The 17,940-nt window shown below is 34.3% G+C and overlaps 1 protein-coding gene and 1 pseudogene across 1 annotated transcript; one reads left to right on the forward strand and one right to left on the reverse strand.

The window, feature by feature from the left end:
• Positions 1–2,634: 2,634 nt before the first annotated feature.
• LOC112027411 (probable polygalacturonase) lies at positions 2,635–10,412 on the forward strand (annotated as a pseudogene).
• Positions 10,413–10,962: 550 nt separating this feature from the next.
• Positions 10,963–15,229, reverse strand: LOC112037865 (probable serine/threonine-protein kinase At1g01540). The gene is made up of 7 exons (XM_024070687.2): positions 14,538–15,229; positions 12,310–12,411; positions 12,030–12,152; positions 11,778–11,939; positions 11,530–11,653; positions 11,231–11,440; positions 10,963–11,134 (listed from the first exon to the last, which is right to left on the reverse strand). Exons 1-7 carry the CDS (start codon positions 15,122–15,124, stop codon positions 10,970–10,972), a joined length of 1,473 nt encoding a protein of 490 aa, XP_023926455.2. The 5' UTR covers positions 15,125–15,229; the 3' UTR covers positions 10,963–10,969.
• Positions 15,230–17,940: the final 2,711 nt, after the last annotated feature.

A 17,940-nucleotide genomic window follows, 5' to 3' on the forward strand; every position in this document is an offset into this window, starting at 1 on the left:
TAATAAAAGAAATCGCAAGAGTGAAATGTTCTTATAAATTGTAGGTTCTAAATAGGTCAATTGGTAAAGTCTCTTATGGTTGAATAAGAGATTTAGGATTCAATCTTCCGTCTACACCGAACACTGATTGATATTTTGATTTGATGATAAAGAATACATTCATCAAAAACAGATGTCATATATTGTAACTTTATCAAAAATAAATAAAATAAAAAATATTCTTATAATTTTTTTATTATTTTTTTTTAAACGCTTATAAATTTAATTCATAGAGAAATTAAGTGAAACGAAAGTAAGGCTTTGTTGTTATTTCATCTATGATCCATTTAATTACCCAAAAAAAGAGAGAGAACCAATTAACAAAGCTTTGAAGGGCAAAATGACAAAGCTCCATATGAAATTTGCGAACACAATGCAGTTGATTGATCATTGATGAAGCTACATTAACATATCATAAATACAACAATATATTAACATGTAAATTTGCGTGACACAACTAGAAATTAATAGAAGGAACATCAATTCACTTTTTTCTTTTTTTTTTGATAACGAACATCAATAGACTTGGTTTATGAAAGATGTATGTCATGTTAAAGTTACACATCTACAATTAGTATATTATCAATGCCATTTATAGTTTATTATTAATATTGTAGTGTGTATATATATATATTTTTTCAAAGTTTTTTTTTTTTTTTGAGAAAAATATTTCAAAATTTTCTATGCATTGCATGCATCTGTGATTAGTTTAAAATAAACTATAAAACCTCCCTTAAGATCTGGGGGCACTAGTGGAGAGAGGGGCATGATTTTAACACTTGCTAATGTAACAGATTGTTAGTGGTAGATAAAAAATAATAATGCCAATGGTTGGCACAAATAACCAAAAAGGTATAAAAAATGTTGTCAACTTTTTTGTGTATTACTCTATCTTGAAAGATACAATATTACAACATTTTTACAAGTTGTTAGTGTAGGCAATTCTTATTGGTTCTGATCTGACCTACCACTAACATCACTTTTTTATTTATCAATAATCACTGTAAGGTTGAATTTAATCAACCATTTAATTGGCTTTATTCCGTGACCAATTTGCTTGTAATTTAGCACTTAGCAACCCTGTATTTAGGTGGAAAAATTGTAAGGGTAGTATGTGAGAAGATGTGAAGAAAAGCTCAAGAGTGTGCAAGAAAAACAGAGGCTCGCGGCTAGGGCTCGCGGGTGAATCGCGACTGGCAAGCCGCCAAAGGCTGGCACATGAGAGGCACACTGGAAAGCTGAAGGGTTGCATCAGTTGTCACGCTACAGGACAAAAGTTCCAGTCTGGCCAGGCCGTTACGTCGCGACTTGAACTCCTGACTTGGACAAGCCGCGAGATCAAGTCGCCAACTTGCCCTGTTTGGCAAAAACTAACGTTTTGCATTCCCTTCTCACCCTACTATATATACACCCTTATACCCATCGTATTGAGAGAGCTTCCAGAGAGAATTTTGTGAGAGAAAACCCTAGAGAAAAACAAGATTGCCTCATCCCCAATCTTCATCTAAAGAGACTCTACAAATTCCTCTACTCTCTTCCTCTCCATTGTCATACCCTTGAGAGGTCATTTACCAAACCCTTATCTCACCACATCCACGTCTGTGAGAAGGTCCATTTGGTGCTTTGGAAAGCAGTTTGGGAAGAAACCAATGGTGATTGGTTGATGCTATGGTCTATAGCGGAATCTGGTAAGCTAGAAAAGAAAAAGGTTCGGCGCAACCTTGTTGGAGCAGGAAGCTTGGAGGGCTTAGGTACCTGGGTAGATTAGGCTTGGAGGGTCTATTGCTGTTCATGTATCCCAACTACATTTTCTAGTGGATTATTGACTGCTTGGAGGGCAGCGGAGAGGTTTTACGCTGAGGGCTTCGGTTTCCTCTTCGATAACACATCGAGTGTTGTCCTTGTGTTTTCATTTCTCTTCCCTTTATCTTTACCATTTAATTACAGTTGTGTATGTGATTATTTATAGTTTAGATTGTGTCTCTATTCCGATATAAGCTATTTATCATTTTCTGCACATAAGTTGTTTGTTATATAGCTTGTGTTGGTATTTTTGTAATTGGGGGTTTAAACATTCAAGGGTGTTTCATACCCATATTGAACTTTCAATTGGTATCAGAGTGGGTGCACTCTTTGTGGTTTGATTACCTGAGTGCGATCCTAGACCCCTCGGCTATGGATGATGCGGTAAAAAGGGGTATGCTGAATTGTGGTTTAAGTGTTTGTGATAATAACTCTATGAGTATATTTGAGGGATACTTTAAAAATGAACTCTTAGAGCTAATTACATCCAGGAAACATGCTAGGATGTTTATTCACATGCTGAAATATTTTGAAAGCAAGAGCCACACTCTTCACAATAGTCTACGTGAGTCTAACTCTATGATTGAGAAATACAAAAGAAGAAATAGATCATTGTGTGAAAATGTTGATAATCTGAAAAAGAAAATTAAATCTGGAATGAGCATGGAGAATAACAATGAATTTTTGTTTGATGGTCAAGAATGCTTGTCTCATGCGTGTATGTTTGTGCACACCTCATTGAAGGTATTTAATTCATGTCTATGGTACCTTGACAGTGGATGTTCTCGTCATATGACAGGAGATAAATCATTGTTTATGACTCTTAAAGAGAAAGCATGTGATTATGTGACTTTTGGTGATGGGAGTCATGCTCAAGTTCTCGAGAATGGGACGGTTGAAATATCGGGACTACCTTTGTTGAAAGAAGTACTATACATCGAAGGATTGAAGGCAAATCTCCTTAGTATTACTCAAATATGTGATGAAGATTTTCTCGTTCAGTTATCAAAGAAGGGGTGCATAATCATTGATGAGAAAGGGATTCAAGTCTTGGAAGGAAATGTTTTCCTACCACTCTTATTAGTTTTTTTTTTTTTTTCCTTCATATTTTTAAATAATCAATATAGTTATGTTTTCTATGTTTTTCATTGTGTATGTCATTTTTGCGTTCCCTGAGGGCTAGGTTCTGAGTTAAATCTCACAAAACAGATGGTTTTTTGCTGCTGTGTTTCGGTTTTAATACAATGTTTTCTTCGTTTTGTACTTTTGTTTATAAGCATTTCTTCCTTCTTATTAAAGGGAATTAGAAGTTGACATTTAAATTGATATTTTGATTTCCTTTTGTTAACGTTTACAGGTACTCTCAGCGATTGTTATCTTGGGATTACTAAGTTTAAGAGTCGCAGAATGCCGAAACAATCATCATCATCATCATCATCATCTTCATAATAGAGTTAATGGTGAGTATCCAGCAATAAACTGTCGAAAGCACAGTGCAGTTTTGACGGATTTTGGAGCAGTGGTTGATGGAAAAACATCAAACACAAAGGCTTTTAATGCTGCAATTCAGAACCTAAGCACATATGCATCAGATGGTGGGGCACAGCTTATTGTCCCACCTGGTAAATATGGTTAACTGGAAGCTTTAATCTCACCAGCCATTTCACCCTCTTTCTTCATAAGGATGCTGTTATTCTTGGAACACAGGTATGCTTTTTGTTTTTATTTTTATTTTTACTAGTTGCAGACCCACGCGATGCGTGGGAATATATATTTTGTAATATGATACAATTCATAATTTATTCTCTAAAATTTATTGAAGATAGTTTTCTCCTAAAAACTTGAACTATTTCCGAAATTATTTTCCAACTCTCTATCTCTACAAATCTATCATTATATTATTTTGGTTTTTTATTTTATTTTATTTTATTTTTTAATTTTATAGATATGATATTTGAAAACCAATAATTGAGGGACATGCCAACACAACATTAGATTTCTATTTTTCTTCCCATGATGAGATTGTATTATATTTTAATTCTTCTAAATTTTGAGGTGCAACCTTCGTACCAGTTGCTAAGTCCTTCATTCCCAAAAGTGATGTCTAGTTAGTTGCTAACAAAAAAGAATTAGACCACAAAAAAAAAAAAAAAAAAATATGTTCATTCCTTGTGTGAATGAACATAGTAATCACTTTTGCTTAAGTGACTACTGGTGTTGATCTTGCCATGAATTATTGCTTTTATGCCTATGTTCATTTTTGCTTGATCATGCTTATTTTGCTCCATATGCATATTAAGTTTTCTGCATACAATGATATTGCTATGTTATTGTGTTTCAGGAGTTACTTATTCATATGTTCAAGAGCTTTACAGAATCTAGAGTTAGGTGTGAGTGAGTTTTCCAACTGTTCCCAACTCATGTTTAAGTCTAGAGTCTGTTGTAGGGTTTTGTCACAGAATAGCTAAAGGGGGAGATTGTAAGGTTGAATTTAATCAACCATTTAATTGGCTTTATTCCGTGACCAATTTGCTTGTAATTTAGCACTTAACAACCCTGTATTTAGGTGGGAAAATTGTAAGGGTAGTATGTGAGAAGATGTGAAGAAAAGCTCAAGAGTGTGCAAGAAAAACAGAGGCTCGCGGCTAGGGCTCGCGGGTGGATCGTGACTGGCAAGCCGCCAAAGGCTGGCATGTGAGAGGCACACTGGGAAGCTGAAGGGTCGCGCCAGCTGTCACGCTACAAGACAAAAGTTCCAGTCTGGCCAGGCCATTACGTCGCGACTTGAACTTGCGACTTGGACAAGCCGCGAGATCAAGTCGCCAACTTGCCCTGTTTGACAAAAGTTGACGTTTTGCATTCTCTTCTCACCCTACTATATATACACCCTTATACCCATCGTATTGAGAGAGTTTCTAGAGAGAATTTTGTGAGAAAAAACCCTAGAGAAAAACAAGATTGCCTCATCCCCAATCTTCATCTAAAGAGACTCTACAAATTCCTCTACTCTCTTCCTCTCCATTGTCATACCCTTGAGAGGTCATTTACCAAACCCTTATCTCACTACATCCACATCTGTGAGAAGGTCCATTTGGTGCTTTGGGAAGAAGTTCGGGAAAAAACCAATGGTGATTGGTTGATGCTATGGTCTATAGTGGAATCCGGTAAGCTAGAAAAGAAAAAGGTTCGGCGTAACCTCGTTGGAGCAAGAAGCTTGGAGGGCTTAGGTACCTAGGTAGATTAGGCTTGGAGGGTCTATTGCTGTTCATGTATCCCAACTACATTTTCTAGTGAATTATTGACCGCTTGGAGGGCGGCGGAGAGGTTTTACGCCGAGGGTTTCGGTTTCCTCTTCGATAACACATCAAGTGTTGTCCTTGTGTTTGCATTTCTCTTCCCTTTATCTTTACCATTTAATTACAGTTGTGTGTGTGAATATTTATGGTTTAGATTGTGTCTCTATTCCGATATAAGCTATTTATCATTTTCCGCACATAAGTTGTTTGTTATATAGCTTGTGTTGGTATTTTTGTAATTGGGGGTCTAAACGTTCAAAGGTGTTTCATACCCATATTGAACTTTCAATCACTTACCACATTAACAGTTTGTAAAAAATGTTGTAAAATAGTTTGTAACTCTAGCATTCTTCATCAAATTTTATCCACTAGAAAAAAAAAAAAAATTCCTCTTTATCAAAAAAAATCAGAGTGAGTAAAAAAAAATATAAATAGAAAACAGTAGGTCACTTTTCTATACCTACAAATACAAATTATCTATTTCACTTTTCTATTATTCTTGACATTCCCATAAATATACAGATGTCCTTCCAAATATTCACTCCCGCCCTTTTCTATAAATTCAATCTTTCTTCTACATTTCATTAAAAAAAAAAAAATCTTTCTTCTACAAGTTTATCCAAAAAAAAAAAAACTCAACGAAAATCAATTTTGAACATTCTATTCTCAGAACATGGGGCTGTGTCAAACTCAGAACATCACATGTACGTTTTCCTACCACTCATATTAGTTTTTTTTTTTTTTTTTTTCTTCATATTTTTAAATAATCAATATGGTTCTGTTTTCTATGTTTTTCATTGTGTATGTCATTTTTGCGTTCCCTGAGGGCTAGGTTCTGAGTTAAATCTCACAAAACAGATGGTTTTTTGCTGCTGTGTTTCGGTTTTAATACAAAGTTTTCTTCGTTTTGTACTTTTGTTTATAAGCATTTCTTCCTTCTTATTAAAGGGATTTAGAAGTTGACATTTAAATTGATATTTTGATTTCCTTTTGTTAACGTTTACAGGTACTCTCAGCGATTGTTATCTTGGGATTACAAAGTTTAAGAGTCGCAGAATGCCGAAACAATCATCATCATCATCATCTTCATAATAGAGTTAATGGTGAGTATCCAGCAATAAACTGTCGAAAGCACAGTGCAGTTTTGATGGATTTTGGAGCAGTGGTTGATGGAAAAACATCAAACACAAAGGCTTTTAATGCTGCAATTCAGAACCTAAGCACATATACATCAGATGGTGGGGCACAGCTTCTTGTCCCACCTGGTAAATGGTTAACTGGAAGCTTTAATCTCACCAGCCATTTCACCCTTTTTCTTCATAAGGATGCTGTTATTCTTGGAACACAGGTATGCTTTTTGTTTTTATTTTTATTTTTATTTGAGGTTTAAACTTTTCTGGATATGGTTGAGTTTCTCGGTTTGAAATGGAAAGCATTCCTTTTATGGTAAAGATTATATGCAATAACAGGTCAGTAAACTTTAATCTCATCAAATAAAGAATGATAATTTTTTTTTTTTTTTTGGGAGAAAAATGATAAATTAATTTTAAATGATATGAAAACATATCTTTTACCTTTAGTCAAGTACTACTTTAAAACTCCACTAGAAAATATACTCTTTTTATTTTAAAAGCAAATGGTGGAGATCAATTTCTTTTTATGATTTAGTTTTTTGCTTTGAACCTAGGACGTCATTCTCCATCATATTCTTTTAAGAAGAGTAAATCTAATTTGAATTAGAAAAATTATTCACTTCCATGAGAAGAGTTGTCCCTCCCTCCTGTTACATGGTGTTCTCGTCAAAGACACTATTTTACTTTCGCAAAGAAACATAGGCTCTAACCAAAGAATAACATATCTTGTAGTAGAAGGAGATATGAGTAAAATAATGTAAAGAAAATAAGCTATTTCAAACACTAATATTTGAGGGCCCAAAGCTTGCACAAAAACATCAAATCTCTTAACAACAAACTATGAGCTACTATTTTTCTCAAAAAAAAAAAAAAAAAACTATGAGCTACTACATTAATAATCCTAATAATTAAATTGATAGACCCAAAACTACAGGATGACAAGATTGATTTTACTTGATTGCTTCGCCCTATTTACATTCTTCCTTTTACATGAAACGTGAAAATGCTCTCATATTTTGGCCAAGAAATTAAGCCAAAGCAATTATAGCATGATAAGCAAGAAACTGCCAAAATCAACTTGTCATAAAAGGAATTGACCGTTACTTGTTCTTAGTCTTTGATCTTATCCGAAGCTAAAGACAAGGAAGACACTAGCATAAGTTATAATAAGTAATTGAGTAATGCCACGTCCACCACAAATAAATTTTTTTTAAAAAATGTTTATAAACTCCCTGAACTTTCAAGCATTGGTCAAATCACTCTCTAAACTTCTTTATTGGCGAATTTATTTCATAAACTTGACAAACCAGCCAAATCAATACCTCAGTTAATCTACCATTAAAAATATAAAAGAATGGCCACATGTGTATCACGTGAAATTTAAAAAACAAACTCAATCCCAATTTGAAACCTGATGGAAATAAAGACAGGGAGGAACCAGAGCCACCGTAGCACGATGCCCTATTGTCTCACCGCCGTGTCTTGACAATGCCTTGGTGGTGCTGGTTCATCCGATCTGAATAGCAAAGAGTCACAAAAATGTCAATACTGGAAAACCTTCTTACAGTTACCTAAAGAACCACAAGCCCACTTTAACTCTAGCAAGGTGCAGTGGCACCCACGTGATTGAGTTCTTGAAGTACTCTTTCTTTTTTCTTTTTTTGCTGAATAAGTTCTTGAAGTACTTGGACCAGTCTAATACAATGAAATGCACAAATTAATTCATGAATACTTTCCCTAGTGAATATTAAATGCATTGACAACAAAGAGTGCCTATATTTCCATCACCTAAACCCAACTGCCCCATGTGCTTGCCAACTTAAACAAGCATGGGGTAGTCTTGACACACTCATCGGACGGCTCAAAGTGGCATATGAAGAGAATGGTGAACAGCCAGAATCAAACAATTTATTTAAGGGAAGTTAGAGAAGGCCAAGCAAAAGCTAGAGGGATTCCTTACGAGAAGAAGAAACGAAAACGCCCAATTGCTGTAATCGTCAAAACCATTGTGGTGACTCAAGGAGGCGATTCTGGGAGACTACGGTGGCTCTGGTTCAACAATGTATCTCTCTCCTCTCTCCAGGCCAGATCTAGCTTTCTCTTTCTATTAATTAGGGTTAAATTTGTTTTTTAAATCTCACGTGAGACATGTGACCATTATGCTAGATTTTTAACCTAAGGTACTGATTTGACTGGTATTAAGGTACTGATTTGGCTGCTATACAAAGTTTATAGAATAAATTGGCTAATAAAAAAGTTCAGGAGTGGCTTGGCCGGTATTTAAAATTTTAAGAGATGTATAAACATTTTTCCCTAAAAAAAAATTGATACATTTTTTTATTATTATATATTCTATGTTTCTCTTACTATCATTTGTTGTACACAAAGTGATCAAACGGGCAGGATGAGTCAGAATGGCCTCTTATTCCTGTACTGCCTTCCCATGGGATGGGAAGGGATGCACCTAGTGGACGGTTAAGTTCTCTCATTTTTTGTACAAATCTCACTAACGTTGTAATCACTAGTAACTATAGATAAGTTAAACCTCTTAATTTTTTTTTTTTTTTTTTGGATAAATATTTTTGGCTTTAACAATGTCTAATGGAAACCATTTGTATTGACATTATATTAGGTAACAATGGCACGATTGATGGCCAGGGTTTTACTTGGTGGAAGAAGTTCCGTGCCGGAGAATACAACGTGACGCGACCATACATGATTGAGATTATGTACTCTGATCAAATCCAAATATCTAATCTCACTCTAATTAACTCTCCATCATGGTTTGTCCATCCCATTTACAGCAGGTTTGATTGTGCTCCTCTGACTAAGTTTATCCCAAGCAGGCAAGCACATATGATCATAGCACCTCTACTTATTAGAATCCTGTGGTTGTGATTGCAGTAATGTACTAGTCAAAGGGCTCACAATCCTCGCACCAGTTGATTCTCCTAATACAGATGGTGTAAACCCAGGTATGTTTAGCACTTGTCCTAATTGTTTTGATTAATACTTAGTTGAAAGGTTAATTACTTATTATTCCCTTGCCATTCACCTATTTTAAGGAGTGATAATAGAAACACTACTTTTTTTATCCATATTTTTCACCTAAGGTAACAATTTACGATTGATATATCATCATTTTCACATGACATCGATCATTGACTCAATTTACGATTGCTGAGTTTATGTTCCTTTTATGTGTCCAGATTCATGCACAAACACTCGTATCAAGGACTGCTTCATAGTCTCAGGGGATGACTGCGTTGCCGTGAAAAGTGGTTGGGATCAATATGGAATCAAAGTTGGAATTCCTACACAGCACCTAATCAATAGAAGGCTTACCTGCATTTCCCGACAGTGCTACCATTGCTCTAGGCAGCGAAATGTCTGGTGGAATCCAAGATGTTAGAGCTGAAGACACCACAGCCATTGATACTCAATCGGGAGTTAGAATTAAGACTGCCGTTGGAAGAGGGGCTTATGTCAAGGACATCTATGTAAGAAGAATGACCTTGAAGACCATGAAGTATGTTTTCTGGATGGCAGGCAATTATAATCAACATCCAGACCCTTTCTTCATCCCAAAAGCAATTCCAGAGATTAAAGGAATTAATTTTAGAGATGTGGTGGCAGAGAACGTTACTTATCCAGGAAGTCTCGCTGGAATTCAGGGTGATCCCTTCACTGGAATATGCATTTCTAATGCGACCATTACTTTGACTGAGAAGCCAGAAGAATTACTATGGAATTGTACTGATATTTCCGGAGTGACAAGCAATGTAACTCCTAAGCCATGTGCGTTGTTGCCTGAGAAACAAGGTCTGAATTGTCCCTTCCCTGAGAATAGGTTGCCCATTGATGATGTTCAGTTGAAGATTTGTTCTGCTTGATGATGTTCAGTTTAAGACATTTTCTGCTGCCCATTAATAATTTTCAGTTGAAAACTTGTTCTGCTTCCAAAACCATCTTGTGAGAGTGAAATGTACTTGAAAATTCATGTTTCAAACATGTTGGTTGAGAGAAAATCGAGTGAAATAAGAGTAGTTTGACAAGAATTTTTTGTTATTTTATCTATGATCCATTCTGTTACCAAAAAATTAAATAAAGAAAATTTGGAAAGTTTTCAACTGTTCTCTCATGCAGATAAGTCTTCCATGTGTGTGCAAGTTAAGAAACTGGTAGAAAATTTTGCAATTTGCAAAGCAGCTTATGTCACCCCTGATGTTGCCATAACTTCTTTGAACATTAAAGTATAAAACAAAGCCCATGCAAATGAAAAAAATAATAATTATAGAAATTGATCGTGCCAGATGTTAAGATTTTTACAAGCTCTATTGAATTATATCCCGATAACTGCTTGCTAGTCCGGCATTATCTGCCAATAATGTTGTGTGCACTGGGTTCAAGAATTTTTCCAATTAAGACATATTATGGATAGTTTTATCATTAGGATGTCATAGAATATGACAGATTCTCCAATCTAATTAACTATGGATAGAATGAATACAATAAAGTCATAACTCATAAAACTAGATTAGAGCAAACATTTTCAATCATAAATGACTTAGGAGTGCTTCTCTTATAAAGATTTATCTCAATAATGAAATTCAAAATGAACAAACATCCTATGGCTTAAGCTTATCAATAGAAGAAATATAGTCTTGATAATTGTCTACAAGAAACTGTACCTTCAACTCAGAGACCTTCATGATCAGTAGTGACTGTTCCAACAACATTTACCGGTAGTGATTCACTGCCACTCTCACCTTGATCTGTTCTGTCAGGATCATCATCTGCTATGGCAACAACCCTCTCTTCTAGGTAATTACCATGAGAAGTTTCTCTCCTAATCCGGGAACCCTTAGGATAGAAACAAGAAAAAAGTGGGATTGTCAGAAGAAAAAAGGAAAGAAAAGTAGGACCTGAATTTTGGAAGAAGAAACAGTTGGTCCTTACATTATTGAGTATCATGTCACATGGCTCAAGCATGTGAATCACATCTCCCATATTAGGCCTATCTTTTATATCAGGATCCACACATCGAAGAGCTACCAAAACAATTCGTTTGAGTTCCTTTGAGCAAGGTATTTCTGACAATTTAGGATCCACCACATTATCAATTTTCTGATTCACAACCATGGACTTTAACCACTCAATCAAATGTGGCTGCAATGAAGAAATCCAGTCAAACCATAATCTAGTATATAAGAATGATAAGAAAAGCAGTAAAATTTTTCAAAATTAGGCATTTTTACTTCACATTGACGGCAATCTAGAGGGGTCCACCCAGAGATGATCTCCATCACAAGTATCCCAAAGCTATAAACATCAGTCTTCTCTGGGAATTCGTCAATTGAATCACATTCTGGAGCTACATAACTGCAGACTTTTGAAATTTTAATATTAATAATTTTATTTAAAAAATTATGCTATCACAAATCACAGGTTTTGATAGCAAAGAAAATGAATAAGCACGAAGGATTCAGTAAGCAGAGAAACTGACCCTAATGATTCCATAATTATGTGACCCCATGCAGGACCAAAAAGCTTAGCAAGGCCAAAGTCAGTTATTTTTGGATTCCATTGGTGATCAAGGAGTATATTGCTTGATTTTAGGAATCGATGAATAACTTTTGGGTCTAGGTCCTCATGAAGGTAGGCCAATCTGCAGAAACAAATTCTTTTCAACTTATATGGCATAAACTCATAACAAAAAATATAATGATACATCTAAAATTTAGGTGCCACGTATTACCCTTTTGCAATTCCTTGGATAATTTTCATCCTTATATTCCATGGTAGAGGACTGACTTCTTCTGGATTTTCATGAAGCCACTGGTACAGATTACCATTATCTACATACTCATATACAAGCATCCTAATTGAAAGGAAACTCATGTCAAATGTTTGAATATCTTAATCTGTCAATTATGGATAAAAAATGTTCATAACGTTCATCCAAGTGGAAAAAGAAAAATTATATAAACTTATTCTATAAAAAAAAAAAAAAAAAAAAAAAAAAAAATGTTTTATACCTGGTAGTCCCATCAATACAGTATCCAAGCAACTTGACAAGATTCTTGTGCCTAACTTGCCCAAATGCCTCCACTTCTGCTATGAAGTCCTCAGCTTGGCAACTGATGGTTATAGTTCCATTAAAAGATATTACTTTTTTTTTTTTTTGGCTCAAAGATATACACATTCCTTACAAATCAAAAATAACAATTGGATGAAGACTGAGCACAAAATTCTTTGCCAACCTACTTATAAGTTTCAGGTTTATCTACTACATTCCAAATCATTTAGCATCAACAGTATAAATTAGACAAATTGCCATCCAAATCTGAAATTTAAACCTAAACTCCGTTCTAGTTGCTGGAAATTTAAATCTACCCAACCATTTTAGGCATAAAGCATTTGCTGACATGGAATTTAGATCTTTGTTCTAGCAATCATTGGCAAAACCAGATCTTGTCCAACTGAAACATTTGAGACAAAAGTAAGGGCATTGTTGGATGATTAGAGATTCAATTTTCTCTGGTGCTAAAATATATGTTACTGTTATTTGAATTTCAATAGGACGGCTGAGCAAGAAGACTGGAAGAGACTATAGGAATTAGGATTCTACAGTATATTTCTTGTGTAGTTTTGGTTGTTAAATAGTTTTTCTGGAGATTACAAGTGGAAACTGAGTAGGGAGAGCATTTCAATGCTGTGTTAGTATGCAGTTCCAAGAATACATTGTGCTAAGTGGAAACTGAGGTAGTGTTTGGTATATATCATGTCTTGCAGAACATAGAAATGAACTAACCTAGGATTACAAGATATATATTTATCTAGTAGCACCTAAGATATCAGCATGCATTTCAACTCCTTTTTGTCATTTTGATTTAATTTTGCTTGAAATTCCACAAACTAACCCTGCCTCTTAGTCTACAATAGTTCTGTGAGATCAATAAATGTTGAAACCAGAAAAGTAGAAAAACAATTAATGAACATATTGAATTTTTCTTAGTAGCTTAACAATCATATATATTGTAACTTTTGTGTTTTGGGTTAGTAACACAGTGACACTTCTCTATTAGCATTTTTTATTAACAAGTAAAAGATACCACTTGTATATTAACTAATTTAGTTCTCATCAATGGATTGTAGTTAACTCAATTGATAAAATCTTTTTGTTGTTGAGTAATAGACCTAGGATCAAATCCTTGCCTACACCAAAAAGAGACCTATCAATATATTTTTATCTGATCATGAAGAATAATTATCATAGAGCAGACACTGTAAATTCAAATCCTATTGTATTTTTTAAAACAAAAACAAATACTACATACCTGCTACTCACTAGTTTCTTCACCGCGACTCTCGTATCATCCAACAAAATACCTCGATAAACAATCCCATTATCCCCCATTCCAATCACATTCTCTTTTGCCAATCCATTGGTGGCCATCTCAATCTCCTTTAAACTAAACCTGCAACCCCTCCAAACATCCTCAGCCATTGGCAAGTACCTAGCAACCTCTTCCAAATCAGTGACATCACATTTTTTTACTGACCCTGTCCAACGTTTCTGACTAGACCATTTTTTCTGGAGATTACAAGTGGAAACTGAGTAGGGAGAGCATTTCAATGCTGTGTTAGTATGCAGTTCCAAGAATACATTGTGCTAAGTGGAAACTGAGGTAGTGTTTGGTATATATCATGTCTTGCAGAACATAGAAATGAACTAACCTAGGATTACAAGATATATATTTATCTAGTAGCACCTAAGATATCAGCATGCATTTCAACTCCTTTTTGTCATTTTGATTTAATTTTGCTTGAAATTCCACAAACTAACCCTGCCTCTTAGTCTACAATAGTTCTGTGAGATCAATAAATGTTGAAACCAGAAAAGTAGAAAAACAATTAATGAACATATTGAATTTTTCTTAGTAGCTTAACAATCATATATATTGTAACTTTTGTGTTTTGGGTTAGTAACACAGTGACACTTCTCTATTAGCATTTTTTATTAACAAGTAAAAGATACCACTTGTATATTAACTAATTTAGTTCTCATCAATGAATTGTAGTTAACTCAATTGATAAAATCTCTTTGTTGTTGAGTAATAGACCTAGGATCAAATCCTTGCCTACACCAAAAAGAGACCTATCGATATATTTTTATCTGATCATAAAGAATAATTATCATAGAGCAGAGACTGTAAATTCAAATCCTATTGTATTTTTCAAAACAAAAACATGTACTCCATACCTGCTACTCACTAGTTTCTTCACCGCGACTCTCGTATTATCCAACAAAATACCTCGATAAACAATCCCATTATCCCCCATTCCAATCACATTCTCTTTTGCCAATCCATTGGTGGCCATCTCAATCTCCTTTAAACTAAACCTGCAACCCCTCCAAACATCCTCAGCCATTGGCAAGTACCTAGCAACCTCTTCCAAATCAGTGACATCACATTTTTTTACTGACCCTGTCCAACGTTTCTGACTAGACCAAGGATCAGACAACAACACTGGGTGTCCCTTACCGCTCCTACTGTCACTATTGTTCATCTCAATCTCGTACATGTTACGTGAGAGTAGCCTCCTATCAAGGGACGATAGGCTGGAACTATGGTAAGGATGATTCTTGGAAGCTATAGGATTTGACATACAAAATTTGGCTTTGTAAGACTTTCTTCTTCGAAGATAACAAATGAAATATAGACATACAATGATGCCACTGAGAACAACAACGAATATTGCAATGATAACAAGTATCAAAGCCCATAATGGAAGGTTAAAGAATGAGGTATGGTGTGAAAGCTTTCTTTTAACAATGTCAAAGAACATGATTAGAGAGAGAAAACAAAGAGAATAATGGGATTCTAATTAATGTGGAAATATAAGAGAGCTTAGTTTTTTTTTTTTTTTTTTTTTTTTTGAAATATTAAGGGTAAAAATATCAGAAGAGTTTGTGTTAGCTAGAACTCTTTCGGGGTAGATAGAATTGAAAATTTCAAATAGCAAACTAACCGGCGAGAGTAGTGGGAAATCTGGGCGACAAAAGTGTTGTAGGAGTCCATTCACATAAAGCAATCGGTGACTTTCATTGAAATATATATTTTTTAATACAGATTATGCCTTATCAAATATATAGGGTAATTTTACTGTACTCCCTCTTTTTTTTTCTTGTACGGTACCCATTAGTAGGTGACCTGTTATATCAGGTTACCAAAATATCTCATTGGATGATATCATCCTCACATTGTATAGTACTAACATCACATGCGATTGTACTTTTATCACATTCAGTAGTTCTCTTATTTTTTCTCACATTTGATGGTACTATCCTCACATTGTGCAGTACCAACATCACATGTGACTGTACTTTTGTCACATTCGATAGTTCCTTTATTTTTTTTCTCACATTTGATGATACCATCCTCACATTGTATAGTAATAATATCACATGTGATTGTACTTTTGTCACATTCGATGATTCCTTTATTTTTCTCACATTTGATGGTACCATCCTCACATTGTGTAGTACTAACATCACATGCGACTGTACTTTTGTCACATTTGGTGGTTTCTTTATTATTTTTTTCTCACATTTGATAGTACCATCCTCACATTGTGTAGTACTAACATCACATGTGATTGTACTTTTGTCACATTTGGTGGTTTCCTTAATTTTTTTCTCACATTTGATGGTATCATTTTCACATTGTGCAGTACTAACATCACATGTGACTGTACTTTTGTCACATTCAGTGGTTCCTTTATTTTTTTTTTTCTCACATTTGATAGTACCATCATCACATTGTGTAGTACCAACATCACATGTGACTGTATTTTGCCACATTTGGTAGTTCCTTTATTTTTTTTTTCACATTTGATAGTACCATCCTCACATTGTGCAGTACCAACATCACATGTGACTGTACTTTTGTCATATTCGGTGGTTCCCTTTTTTTTTTCCTCGCATTTTATGGTACCAGTCTCACAAAGTGCAGTACTAACATCACATGTGACTATACTTTTGTCACATTTAGCAGTTTGCTTTTTTTTTTTTCCTCGCATTTTATGGTACTCACATTGGCAGTACCAACATCACATGTGACTGTACTTTTGTCACATTCGGTGGTTCCCTTTTTTTTTTTCTCACATTTGATAGTTCCATTATCACATTAAGTAGTACCAACATTACATATGACAGTATTTTTGTCACAAATGACCGAAATGACTAGAAACCTTAAAAATGACTGAAATACCCTCGAAACTTATAAAATGGCCCAAATACCCCCGAAACCCTCTAAAATTACCGGAATACTCTTAAAACCTAAAAGATGATCAAAATTCCCTTAGAACCTAAAAAATAACCGAATGACCCTAAAACTTAAAAAATGATCAAAGTATCTCCTGAAACCTAAAAATGAATGAAATACCCTTAAAACATTAAAAAAAAAATGATTATAATGCCATTAAAACCTATAAAATAACCAAAATACCAATAGAACATAAAAATGACCAAAAAAAAACCCTTAGAATCTAAAAAATGACTGTAATAATCTTGAAACCTAAAAAATTAACAAAAACCCCGCAAAACCTAAATAATGACCAAATTACCTTTAGAACCTAAAAAATAATCGAAATATTTGAAATTCATTTGGATGGCAACATTTGGATTTGGATTATTTTGAACCAAGGATTTAAAATGCCTTGATTTGAAATCTATTAATTTTAAAATTCCTTGTTTGGGTCTTCTTATATAACGAAGGATTTGAAATTCCATTGTTTGGGTACCTAAATTTAAATGTGAATTTAAGATCATAAAATATTTTTTCCAATTATTATTTTTCTTAAACCTTCTACATTTTAATTTTAGTAACATTTTTAATAGATACATGAGGCAATGAAAAAGCCATTGATAACCTAATTGACAAGATAATGAGTAAAAATCTGTCATCATAGCCAACTAATAATTTGCTATTAGTAAGAACTTGGACTTGCAAAATATGAATTTATCATATTAGTGAAAATAATTTTTATTGTTCCATTACAATCATTATCAATGGAGAGGACAATCATAATCAATCTAGATATTAAGGACAATCATGCACATTCATGCAAAAGATTATCTTACAAGAGAAGTCATTTTTTTCTAGGTACAAGACTACACAACATTGTGAAGCCATGAATGCCTTCTTGACTAGATTTTTGGATAGACAAACTAGGCTTTATGAGTTGTTCCAACAAGTTAATAGAGCACTTACATGTATTTAACACAATGAGGTGGGGGTAGATTTTACTTTTAAATATATTAAATCTATTATGATTACTAGGTTAGTTAAAATCGAGAAGTATACCACTAATATAATGACAAGGGAAATATTCCATATGTATATGCCACAATTTGTTTCCTAAGAAATCGCTTTTCCATAAATTCACATTTTAAATAACAAAATTCACTAATTCTGTTTGTATGTGCCATAGATGGTCCAAAGAAATCAGACCACCTACTTGCACTTGGATCAAAATATGGTAATTTTCATCTCATAATATTTACAACTTGAATTGATATATAACTCACTTTCATGAACTACTAGCCGGTCTCTTGTTGCAAAGTATCTAAAAGAAGCAGACAAACTACAAAGAAATCCATC

The sequence above is a fragment of the Quercus suber genome, unplaced genomic scaffold (assembly GCF_002906115.3).
Source record: "Quercus suber isolate HL8 unplaced genomic scaffold, Cork oak 2.0 scaffold_262, whole genome shotgun sequence".
Taxonomy (NCBI): domain Eukaryota; kingdom Viridiplantae; phylum Streptophyta; class Magnoliopsida; order Fagales; family Fagaceae; genus Quercus; species Quercus suber.

What these genes read in the sequence shown, in the direction of transcription:
- LOC112037865 (XM_024070687.2), bottom strand. Translation starts at nt 15,124, where the DNA reads ATGTTCTTTGACATTGTTAAAAGAAAGCTTTCACACCATACCTCATTC. An exon ending in AAGAAACTAGTGAGTAGCAG is followed by an intron (nt 12,412 to 14,537) that starts GTATGGAGTACA and finishes TATAACCATCAG; the next exon opens with TTGCCAAGCTGAGGACTTCA. An exon ending in TAGATTGCCGTCAATGTGAA is followed by an intron (nt 11,441 to 11,529) that starts GTAAAAATGCCT and finishes TCTTCATTGCAG; the next exon opens with CCACATTTGATTGAGTGGTT.